The 12,620-nt window shown below is 35.8% G+C and overlaps 3 protein-coding genes across 3 annotated transcripts; 1 reads left to right on the top strand and 2 right to left on the bottom strand.

The window, feature by feature from the left end:
• The first annotated feature begins 258 nt into the window (after positions 1–258).
• LOC108194403 (protein SLOW GREEN 1, chloroplastic) lies at positions 259–1,137 on the top strand. Its single transcript, XM_017361349.1, has one exon. The coding sequence runs from the start codon at positions 259–261 to the stop codon at positions 1,135–1,137; it is 879 nt and encodes a 292-aa protein (XP_017216838.1).
• Positions 1,138–1,367: 230 nt separating this feature from the next.
• Positions 1,368–2,441, bottom strand: LOC108195713 (uncharacterized). Its single transcript, XM_064080987.1, has 3 exons — positions 1,870–2,441; positions 1,627–1,775; positions 1,368–1,497 (listed from the first exon to the last, which is right to left on the bottom strand). The coding sequence occupies exons 1-3, from the start codon at positions 2,005–2,007 to the stop codon at positions 1,368–1,370; spliced, it is 417 nt and encodes a 138-aa protein (XP_063937057.1). The 5' UTR covers positions 2,008–2,441.
• On the bottom strand, positions 2,048–12,000 carry LOC108194404 (uncharacterized). Its single transcript, XM_017361350.1, has 13 exons — positions 11,869–12,000; positions 11,170–11,706; positions 9,930–11,057; positions 9,465–9,789; positions 9,055–9,310; positions 8,743–8,959; positions 8,253–8,605; positions 7,601–8,125; positions 5,910–7,104; positions 5,301–5,654; positions 4,814–5,048; positions 3,346–4,140; positions 2,048–2,448 (listed from the first exon to the last, which is right to left on the bottom strand). The coding sequence occupies exons 1-13, from the start codon at positions 11,998–12,000 to the stop codon at positions 2,048–2,050; spliced, it is 6,453 nt and encodes a 2,150-aa protein (XP_017216839.1).
• Positions 12,001–12,620: the final 620 nt, after the last annotated feature.

Genomic DNA, 12,620 nt, shown 5'->3' on the forward strand with positions numbered 1-12,620 from the left:
AGATCAACTACAACGTTTGTTTTTTGTGTTAGTCCCTTGTAAACTATGTGTTCTTGTAACAAAATCACCATCCTTTCACTTGTGTACTTTCTTGACAAGGGATCTTGTACTTCAGATATAACTACTTCTCCATTCCTTGAAATCTCCAATCCAGCTAGCAAAAGCCTATAAATGGTATGTTTTCGGGTTCACGTTCGATCTCTCAAAGTGGTTTCGGCACAATTGTCAGTCCAAGAATAGAAAAGAAGCTCTTCGCCAATGGCCTTGAACTCATCCTTGATCATGAAGTTCCATTCATCTCTTGTTCATGTCAAACCAAAATCCATTGTTGCACCACCTTTGAATTGCAATTTTTTGATATCAAGACCATGCAAAATCACCCATTTTACGGCCAAAACCTCCTCACTAGACCCCATCATTCGAAATCTTAGAAACACTGCTGTAGTGATTCTTTTCGCCACCTCGATGATTGGAAGATTTCAAACTTGGTCTGCCAGAGCTGACAGCCAGCCAATTGTAACTGAAGAGAACACTAGTCAAGATGATTTGATTGGTATGCTAAAGAAATCGAGGGACCAAAAGTTTGAATCCGGGGACTATGAAGGAAGCTTAAGAGTCTCGAAAGAGATGGTTTCAGCAGATCCAGACTTTCCAGACTGGAAAATTTCATCAGCAATGATTTTGAAACAAATGGGAGAGACGGAGAAAGCCTTTACAGTTTTTCATCAAATGTTGTCTGAAAATCCGTTACAACCTGATGCATTATTTCATAATGCATTGCTAATGATTTCAAATGGACAGGAAGTGGAGGCGATGAAAGGATTAGAAAAAGCTTTAGAGCTTGCTAAAGTAACCAGTAATGGTCCTGTAATAAGAGATGTGAGGTTGGTCATAGCTCGAGTTATTTCTGCACAGCAAAGATTTGATGAAGCACTGGAGAGGTTTAACGAGCTCGAGAAAGAGGATCCTAACGATTGGAGGATATATTTCTGCAAGTGTACGTTATTTCACTCTAGTGATAGGAATGCAGAAGCAGCAGAGGAATTTCACAAGAGTGACCTACTTTTTTCGAGATCCTTTCAGGAGGATGGTTTCATGAGTAACTTTTACCCAAGGAGAAGGCCTCGGGCAACTTGAATTCTTTTCTAGTAACAAGATCAGGAATACAAAGGCAAAAAGTTATGTGATGAATAGAAACCACATTTGTTTAAATGTCATTCGGGCAATTAATTATCAGCTATCCTGCATTTAGTTCCCTTAGCCCTCTAAAATTTGATAACAAAACCATTTTTGTTAAACATAATGTTGGCTACAAGAATCTATTTTGACTCGTGCCCAAGATGAAAGATTATTTATAGCAAAAGCAATCAATTGAGCATGCTTTCCTGATGCATTTGCATGAAAAGATGATCCAAGAAAGGCTCCATCTTCGGTCTCCTTGATTGCAGCCCTTCTGAAATCTTCACCACCATTTGTGTATTCTCCTCGCAGAGAATCCTATAAAACACGCAAAAAAAAAGATACTTAGTTACTAATTTACAGGGACAGAAAAATGTTTCACACACAACACACAAGCATGCAATGTGAATGCCTTTAATTAGATATAGCTGCAAAATGATTGCAGACCTTATATCCAGAGCATATGAGAGTTGGTTAAGCTCGTCTATCATGATGTTTGCTTCATGTAACAGTTCTTCATCATTCTTAAACTTGCTTGCCTCAAGAGTCAATGCTATCATATACGATAAGAGGCTCGACACTTTCTCCACTTCCACCTTATTCAAAAAATAATAAGATAAAAACTATAGATCTCATGATCCACCTTACTACCTAATCAGGGCCATATTATAGAGAGCGTAATCTACTTACCTTGATGAGTGGGGCTGTGGACTTGAATTGCATAAACCTACCAGTTTCTTTGTCTAAGGCTACTAGTTCAGAAATTATCTCCCAGAAGATACTATGTGGCTTTCCCAAGACAAGTTCTTTAATATTATCATGTGCCATGCTAGTATCACCTGCCTCTGGAAGCAGTTCATTCAACAAATCATTGCTGCTGAGTTTCTCTATGTTCAACACATGGTGACTTTGTCACAAATAAGTATCCCTGGAAATAAGAAACCATGACGAGCAGGCGCTCAGCAAGATACAAGAAACAAGACGGAGATAGAAAAGCATTTTGTGGACTCCATTCAGCGCAAATGTTTTCTTTTAGCAGAGCAAAGATACTGTAAGCAACAGAAACTCCTATTGCAGAAGCATCACAGGGACTTATGTCAGAAACAGAACCTGACTTTTTTACTGAAACAGATTCAGCAAAAACATACCAAAGAATGAGCAGAGCGGCTTCTTTAAAATATCTGCCTTTAAGAAGAAGATCAGATTTCTGAAGAACATCAACTTTTAGTTCAGCAATTTCCGCTGCTGCAGAAAAGTTCCCTTCTTTCTCTTCCAACAAGATAAGTTTATTAAAGAGCTTTTAGCACTTTGCACCACATTTGGGCGTTTTTCGTTTTGATCTCATACTTTAATTCTTTACATTTTCCGCCTCATACCTTAAAAACTGTTGCAATTTGCACCCTTTTAACAGAGTTCAGTTAAAAGAGTATGTTAAAAATAAAGTTTTTCACTTTGCACCCCTGTGAAAATTCTGGCGAAAAAAATTGTACTTAAATAAAATAGGTTTAATTTTAAAAAATAATAAAATATAACATATTTCAGGTAAATGGATAATTGATAAAAAAAGTTTTCATTATCCACCTCTGACGGTCTCATCTATAGCAAAAAGGAAAACTGATTAATCTTCATCCTTAAATAGATTTAGTTGAATTATAGTAGTATTATTCTTTGCAATTATCGTTCTATCGTTGAGTTATCATCGTCATATTATTGAGATAACGAATATCACCTCGGTTGTGGATAAAAAAAGCTATGACATAATTTATGCTTAGATTTCTAGAGTTTTGAGTTTTAACTCTAGGGAATGAATATAACTCATAGACTCTAGGTCATTAATATAACCAGGGCCATATTAGTGCATGCAGCTGGAATAAAAGCTGTTAACCAAGGAAGACAAATTCATGCTCAATCAATTATATCTGGCTACTCACTTGATCTTTCTATTGCAGTGCACTTGTTAGTCTACATGCAAGGTGTGGCAGGAAAGAGGATGCATATATTCACAGAGTGAACACTGCGAAGAAGCATTACAGGTCTTCTCACTAATGAATAAATCTGTGCAGGAAGTTATTAAAAAAGGCTTGCTTCAAGTCAAATGATTGAAAATCTACTACAAACTTCATCATAGTTTATAAAATCTTTAAGATCATAATAATGCCGCACAACTTTGAAGCAAATCCTGTTCAATTTTAGCTAAATCAGAACTAGTCTTGACAAGACCATCTGGTACCTCTTGTCTCCAATGCCGAACAAACTGCAGACCGGGTTCCAGTTGTTCTCCAGCATCTCCCATTTCTGATAAAATCTTGGCCTCCGTACATACAAACTCATAGAAGCTATCCGAGTGTCTCTTTGCGTATGACACAGCTTTTTTTAAAATCTCATCTTTACTATTGAATTGGTGCCGATAGTTGCCTTTAGTTGATCGTGTAAGACTTGAAAATACATACCATAACATTATGAGAGAGGCTTCTCTATATATTCCACCCTTCGACAGAAGATCAGCTTCAAGGAGACAATTTCCCATTTTCTTTGCTATTTGGGCAGCTTCTAAAAAATTTCCCCATCTTATTTCCAGATCTGAAAGTTCTTTAAGGAGTTTTAAATCCTTAAGGAAACTTCGGATCAAGTCTTTTGACTGAAAAGACTCGACAAATTTCATCATTTTTCTGAACTCATTTTTCTCATAGTAATGTACAGCACCTTTTTGAAGCAACTCTTGCACAAGTGGATCAGTTTGGATGCTACAACTACCATATAGAACCCCACTTTTTCTCCACTCATGCACATACTGCAATCCCATCTCGAAAAGTTCTCCGTATAGGCAAGCAGATAGGCACTTTGAGTACAATCTGCCATTGGCATATACTTTAGCTGCTTGTCTAAAACATTTTGCCAGGCAAAAGCACTCTCCTGCTTTTTCCAGATTACGCTCCCCAAGTTTATTGAAATATATGCATCCTGCATTATAAATTAGTTAAGATTGAATTGTTACAAGAAAATAGTAACAGAGGAACATATTAAATTTTTTATAGCTCAAATCACACTGATATCAATATTATAATCTACTAACAGAATAGTTGTCATCTCCTACCATATTTCAAGGAGTTGAAAGAGATGCTGTAAGTGAATTAGCCATGGTGCTAGTTAGTGTACATTTGTCATAACAGTAATAATATACTACTATCTACAACAATCTAGACATGTAAGTAAACTAATAGTTGACATTTGAAGATTTAATGATAATGAATTTATATCCTGTGAGGGTAAGAGTTCGTGCAAAGTATGCTGCAACAATAAGCAAGTAAACGGCCAAAATAAATCCATATAATTCTCAAGAAAACATAAGAATGAACTAAAAGCTTAATATAGCAGCTATAAAACACCCATAATTACCAAAGGCAGACATTTCGAGCCTTGGTTAAGGCTAATGTGTGCTTGAGAATTCATATTTCTTGTACTTGGCCTTCAAAATAATGTATAAATCAAATCTCCCAAATATGTTTTAGATCACATAAATGGTGCAAAAAATTGCACAAGAATTCACTATGGCTGATGCTTACTCGGTTTCCTCATAAAAGAACACATGTAAACAGATATAGGGTAATGTAAAAAGGAAAATACAGATTTGTACCTGCTCTTTCATATTCATTTATCTCAAAGAACAATCTGGCTGCAGATTCTGCCTTCCCAATTTCATCAAAGATTTCGGCAGCCTTTCTAAGGTATGTGCATGCAATTTCAGAATTTGGCTCTCTCGCACGTGCAGCTGCCTGACACTGAGAAGCCTTAGACAGTTTTATCCAATAGGTGTCCCCTGCCCTTTCAAAGCACATCATTGCCATCTCATAATTAATCTCATGGAATAGCTGCCATACAAAAAAAAGGGGTGAAACCATAAGCAGCAAAATTCCGCCGAATAAGATGTGAAATAAAAAGAGAAAAAAGGGTACTAAAATGAAGTAACAAAACAAAAAAAAATACTGAATAGTAGGACCAGATCTTTTAACATTGGAGCAGTAACACCTTGTAACATTGACATCAAACAGTATAGTTAGATTTTCTTTTTCCTAGAAGCATCATACAGAAAGAAGATTGAAGATTGACTTATATATCAACACCTTAATTCCTCGAGATCTCCAGTCCTCCTCACTGCTCTCGACTTGCATTTCTTTAATAAATATATCATCTGCTTTTCTCACATTAGCAGCACCCAACTTCTGCCAATAGTTAAACATTGGTTTGCAGAATTCCATCCCATTCTCACATATCCAAAGTCTTTGCTTAGTGCGAGTTACAGCTACGTATAATTGCTTCAGTTCATTACACAAGATACCATGTTTCTCCATGTCAAACCGTGGGAATGATGTTACAGTATTAGATCCAAGCAGATGATTATCACTCATATATTCATAAATCACCCTCCAGTCATTTTCAAAAGGCGATGAGCTGAAAAAGTTGTAGAGTAATACGTCCTAAAAAAATGATAAAATCAATAATTATATGTTAAAGAGAGGGACAAATAATTATATAACAAAAAAAAACCATGAACTGAAATCACGACAGCAATATTCAAATGTTAGTTTATAACAAATGAATCTCATGTCCAAAAAGTAGGTTTATCATATTGGAAACACAACTATTAATAACTCACTTTTTGGGCATGCAAAATCTTAAAGCTCTTAGTATGAATTGACATGAATTTACATAGTGATAAAACTAAAATGAACCTGAAATTCAAGGCCCTTGCATTCCAGAATAGTAAGAACTAGAGCTTTATTCCCTACGAAGTCACATATTTCCTTCTTCAAAATGTCATCTCGAACGAGGATCACTTGCTCTGCTCCAAAGGCAATGACATTCCCATTGGCAGGTCCAGACTTTTCAAATATTATTTTCAAAGCATCCATAGTCCCAGTTTCAAGAAGAACAGGAGCTTCTCCAGATACAAGGCTTGTTTCTTGGTTTAAGAAATCTATGGAAAAGGGGAAAAAATGGCAAATAAGTTTTATTACACTATGAGCCAGCTTTAAAATCCCAGAATGGGTACGGAAATTGAGGTTTAAATGAAACAAGCTTGATACAATTCCCTTCTCGTTTCTTTTACAAGAAACTTTCCTCTCCTGTCCTAAAAACTCCTTGTAGAACAGACATCGTATATCCTCAAAACGAAAATTTATTCCCTTAGCAATGGTCTGTGCAGTATCACCAGAAAAAGCAAACCCTTCATCAACATTTTTGCACATGTACTTGAATAGAGAAATTTGTCTCATTGTAAGGTCTTGCACCTCATCAATAAATACAAAATCCATCTCATCCCCTTTGTATCTTATGTCTTTAAGACGACGATGGAGATCAATAACTAAATCTGCTAGATCAAAATCACCATTTGCAGTCTTTCTCTTCTCATATTCTGTAAAAATCTTATACACATGTGACCGTTTTTCCATATTCAATGTCGAGCCACGGTTATTGGACAACAAAAGATATTCCTGTTGACCAATTGTTCCAACATCATTGTCTTTTTTGCTTATACTCCCTTTTATTACGGACATTATTTCTGTGAATACAGTTAATGAACAAAGTTTCCGGGTGAGAATTCTGCTAAAATGTGGCCAGTACAAGGAATCGAATCTTTCAAAGGTTATCTCCTTTGTCCTGATAAAATTATCCAAGGTAATTGACCTTGATTTACCATTTCCACGGTGAGTAGATCGTCTCACAACAGGAAATCTGTCAAAGTAGGACACTCCAACAGTTCCGTCAAGCATCATCATAAACTTATGAAATGTTATGATAAGAGGATATGAATTAAGTGGAAGGTCTTGAAAAGAATCTGGTATGTCAGCTGAATGTGCAACCTCATCAATAACATCGATATGAATAGAGCTTTGCCGAGGTACTGAATCCCCACCACAGACAGATCTGAGATTTAGCAAACACAAATGAGGACACAAAGCAGTTAGTATAAAATTTGCACCATCAATTTGTAGCACAATCTAAGGTTTCTAATTCCTTACATATTCACCAACAATCATAACAACACACCCATCAACATAATAATATAGTGATTAGGGGCATACTAGACATCCATAAAAATTTCTTTTCTTTATAATTTTGATGGGATGAATCATGACTATAAGAGTATAGAGATGATTAAATAAATTAACCAGAAGGAACAAAAGACCATTCACCACAACAAAGTTATAGGTAATGTGTAAAAAATCAGAAAAGAACTATACTCCCTTGCTGCATTGAAAACTGAAGCATTTTAGTAAAAGTTAGAATACTGAAACCATTGAGTATAAAAAACTTTAGAAGAGTCTCACATAAACCTTTCAAGGAGAGATGCTATAACTAGTATTGAAACATAAACTAGCATCATTTCATGGAAAATGATGTTTCAAAAAATTTTCAGTACCTTTTTAGTTGACAAAACTGATCCCTTACTGCATTACACAGCTTTGGACTGACAGTAACGAAGAGCTGACGAAGTACGTCTCCTGTAATCCCATCATCACTCTCACGTCTCCATCTCTTGTTTACAGAGAGATCCTTTTGAACATCATGGTATCCTTCAGAAGCTACATGATACATCTGATCATTTTGAAATAGCTTCCACGTAAGCACTGTAGTTTTCCCCGTTCCTGATCTCCCAAGTATAAAGCTGCTTTTATTGAATAGAACTATTTCTCGTTCTTGGTCTGTTAACTCAAAAGGCAGACCTAGACTTTCACCATCGCATCCGGATAGTAAATTATTAATAGCGCCAGAAGACAGCGAGTAAAATTTCATTAATAGCAAGCTCTCCCGCACCTTGGACTTCTCAAGGCTACTTTCATCCAAGTATTCGGTATTAGAAATATCATCAGTTTCGGTGTTGCAAAGACTTTTAAATTGGACAATATCTTCAGAGGCAGGCCAAGTCAAAGGAACTTCTATATTCCTAATATCCAGTACAAAAATAAGGAAGATCAGAATGAAAGGATTACATAATAATAATTAATATTTCACTTAACGAGCATTCGGTAGGTTAAAATTTCAGAATAAGGATTATGTCTAGAATCACAAACCCCTCAATACATCTTTTGGTGCAACGACTGATATAATCTTCAGTGTACATTCTGAATATGTTATCCAATCGCTTAATCATCCTCGGAATATCCTGCATTGGAAGTATATCCCAGATCTTCAAGATTTGCATATACCATGTTTCCCTGTGAATGTCAACTGAGCAAAGAATATAGTACTTCCCAATCTTGTATTGCTTCAAAATATTTGAAGAGCTTTCACAGCTGACTACTGAATAGACCCTCTTCGGTCTCCAGCCACTGGCAAGCTTTGACAAAAAAAAGAGCACCAAATTCTTCGTCTCCGCAGAATCTAGCTTCTTAAAGGATTTTGTGAAGTTGCCACTAAACATTAGCTGGACATGAAAGCATAAGTTGAAATACTTAAAAAACCAAAAAAACCGAAGCTAGCTTATCTGAATGGTAAAACCTATAAACACGAAAAATCAATTGGAATCTAATATTTGATATTGAGGCTTTTTTATAACTGTACCTTCCAATTTGAATTTCTGAAAAACATGCTATCTGCATTAAGCATGTCACTGAGTTGATCAAGCTGTTTCTTAACCTCCATAATGACCTTATGCAAATCCTTATCTTCATCAGCGTGAAAAAAACATTGACGAGCCTTAGCATCTAGGGCCAGGTGTTCCCAGATAGAATCACTTCTAGACAGTGTTTCCTCATTCCCCAGAATCCACAAACAGTGTCTGTAGGCATTACATAGGAAGTGCAACTGATCAGAAACTTCAAAATATTCATAAATGAGTGTAATATATTACTATGAGAGCGTTTGTGGTTATACCTTGCTCTTGTCAAGGCAACATTGGTTCTTTGAGGATCGGAAACGAACCCAATTGATCCTCGTTCATTGCATCTTACAGTTGAAATAATTATTACGTCTTTTTCACTGCCTTGAAATCCATCAATTGATCCAATATGCAACTTGAACTTGTCATGATTATCATACTTATGCCCAATTTTTCGTTGAATTTCTGAGACTTGAGCAGCATAAGGGGAGATGACTCCAACTGTAAGATTTAATTTTTCTGCCTCACATACTGCACATTGTAAGCCAATTATTAGAAACAGAAAACCTTGATACTCCTAAAGGGCAATGGTTTTTATGACCCATGCAAATTGAGGAGATATAACTGATAAAAAACATAACATAGAACTGGCCACACATGAAATGCTAAGATTGACCAAACTTACCTTTGTACAACAAGTGCAGAATTTTAAGCAACACAGCTACCTCGACCATATTTTTATAGCTATGCCCGTCGGCAATAACCTCTCTACCAGAGGATATATTCATAAAGGAATAGGTCCCATACATAGGACCAGGAAGATAACGTTTTCCATAACTTTCACTCTTGACAATCTCTGCATCCATGATTCGATTTTGATAAAATTTTGCATTTGGGAAACTACTTAGTTTTGGATGCATCCGGTATTGCGTATCCAAAAGATGTCTAGAAAAACCAAGTATACTCAGTCTCTGGAACAAGCTTCTGCCAAGACCAGCTTTAGCAGAAACCTGAAAGAGCAAAATCTGTTTAGAATAATACACTAGAATTATATATGCACATAATACCTATTTGTAGTGATGTAAACTAGACATATATTAAGTATTAACTGATCTTATTAAAATCTACATAAACAAACTAGCTTTCCTACCTTGCTATTGACATACGCTGGCAGTTGGCATTCATCACCTAAGAGAATGGCATGCTTTATACCAAGGACTTGTAAGGGTATCAGTAATTCACATTCCCTTAGTTGAGCAGCTTCATCAACAACCAACAACTTCATTGGTTTCATTTTGACAGAATGAAGTTTATATGAACTTGAAGCTGTGCAAAATAACATAGAGGCCTTTTCAAAGCAGAATTCCTCTATCGAATCTTTAGAAGCTTTTGGTAGTTCAAGTCCATTAAGTGCACGAAAAAGGGTTCTCAAAAAGTGCAGGCATTTGCTTCTTATGTTTAAAAATGTTTTATTATTAACTTCATGGCGGAAGGAGTTAAACGGTCCATGAAGTAAAATTGCCTCCTTCAGGTCTTCACCAACCAAATCTGTTTGAAACAGTAAATTCTCCAAAGAATTAAGCATGCTCATCAATGCTACCATGTCCTTAAAATTGTGCTCCAAAATTAAGGTCTTTGGCAGATGAGTGCAGATACCAGAAATACACTTTCTCAGTAATGTCGCTATTGCAATAAATCTCTCTCTAATGAAATCCAGAAATAACTGTCCATCATTCACATATCTATGACTGTCTTCAATATATTTGCTATTGCAGAAGTCTCTGTACTTTGGAACACAATTTTCAAGTAAATCAATCATGGTGGTTAAGCAGTGCTTCCAACCAGTGCCGTCTGCAAGGCACTCAAAAAGCCTTTCTACACGGTGATTCAAACATATCTCCTCAATGACATATGCATTTGGGTCTATATTACCATATAAAAGGATATCTCCTAAACTGCACAATGAGGTACCATCATCTTTCACCAATTTCATAACTCGAGATGCTACTTCTGAGATCGCCACATTTGTTGGACAGCAGATGAGAGTCCTACATTTCAACTGTAAAAGGCTCCTCAGCATCACACTTAAAGTTCCTGTCTTCCCTGTACCTGGTGGGCCCCAAACAAGTTTTACAGATGAGTTGTGATCACATTGAATTGTAGAAATGCATTCCAGAACTGCCTCAATCTGAGACTTGTTCAGATTTGATGGTAAATATAACCCTTCTTCTATCGTTTCCTTCATTCGACTAGAACACATTTTACAGCCTTCGGGTACCTATTTTCAATAAGATGAACAATTAAAAGAATTAACAAGGCCCCAACAAAGATAAAACAGAAACTAACATGCCATTAGCAAACAACAAAGAAGTAGCATTTATATTTTGTACCTTCGAGTTGCTGCCCAGAGTTTCCTTAATAACATCAAAGTTCTGACTCAAGCTCAACTCCTTCCATATTCTATTATTTGTCGTCACATTGGTCACAAACACTGCACATAACAAACTCTTAATCACATCTTCTTCCCACACAAGTTCCTTCGATGTTCTAACTTCAAATTGTGTACACATACAAGTATCCCCCGACAATCTAGTAACATATCCCACATTCCAACTCCTCCCCAGGCTTTTCAAATCAATAGATTGTCCAGGCGCGGCTTCAGTAAACGCTATTATATCACCTGGTCTGGTCCTGTAAGGCTCTTTATCGACACTATCAGAACCATTCTTCCAACCTTCAACCATAACATCACAGTGTAGCTTTCTGTGTTGCTTGGACTTATGTAATGAAATCACCTTACTCAAAGGTGCAGTAAAAATTGATCCCATTTTCGAACAAATCTCAGACCTGACTTCTTCCAAAAGTGGATAAATAAATGAGCTCTGATAATGTTCCACTGATTCAAACGAGTTGGGAATTTCCCCTACCTAAAGACAGATCATAACCAACAACTCAAAAAATCAGATACTACAAATCTAACAAGTGTAGTGCTAACTGCTAAACAACAATTTACTAAATAATTTGCAACATGCATTTAAGTATTTAACATTCATACTTGTTAAAAAATGAAAAAATTAAAGAAACTGAACCTGATCTTTGTACAAATCCCCATTTAAAATGTCATCAAGAGACCATGAGAGAATAATATTGGCCAAGTTTTTTTCTTTGACAAGTAATGCATGTTTCTTGGTTGTGGATTCTTCTTGCCCTTTGGCTTCCATTCTCCTTTTAAGAAGATCTTGTATGTTTCTCTTGTGAACTGGAGGACAGGAGTTAAAAATGTTTGTGAGGATGTGTAGACGAAGAGACAAAGATTTAAATAGGGTCTTCTAGGGGAACTGAGAGGTCTTCAGTACTCAGTAGCATGCAACTCTTCATCATCTCCAAATGCACACTCAAGCCTCTCTGAACAATAACAACTAAAAATATTAGTTTATCGAGACACTATTTAAGTAATATTTGAGCCAGGAAAAAAAATTATTTTAGTGGATTGTTATTTTATCGATTATAATTTAATGGAGGTTCGAGTATTTTGACACGAATATTTGAGTTATAATGAAATTTTTTCAAATTAGAGATCTATAACGAATATGGCTTTTATGAGAAATTTTGAGAAAAATCTGAGTAAAAAATTAAAATAATAGTAGTATAATATCAGACTTCACATTTCACGAATCTTTTAAAATTTTGAATAATTTTCACGGGGATGGAAAAGATTAACCTAGACCGAAATCTCGACTCAATCAAAATAATAAGTGATTTTTTAAATTCTAGTCATGTAATTGTTAAGTAAGTCAAATATATTTATGTATGATTCCGACTAATCTTAAATTATCAATAA

The sequence above is a fragment of the Daucus carota genome, chromosome 7 (genome assembly GCF_001625215.2).
Source record: "Daucus carota subsp. sativus chromosome 7, DH1 v3.0, whole genome shotgun sequence".
In the NCBI taxonomy this organism is placed as follows: domain Eukaryota; kingdom Viridiplantae; phylum Streptophyta; class Magnoliopsida; order Apiales; family Apiaceae; genus Daucus; species Daucus carota.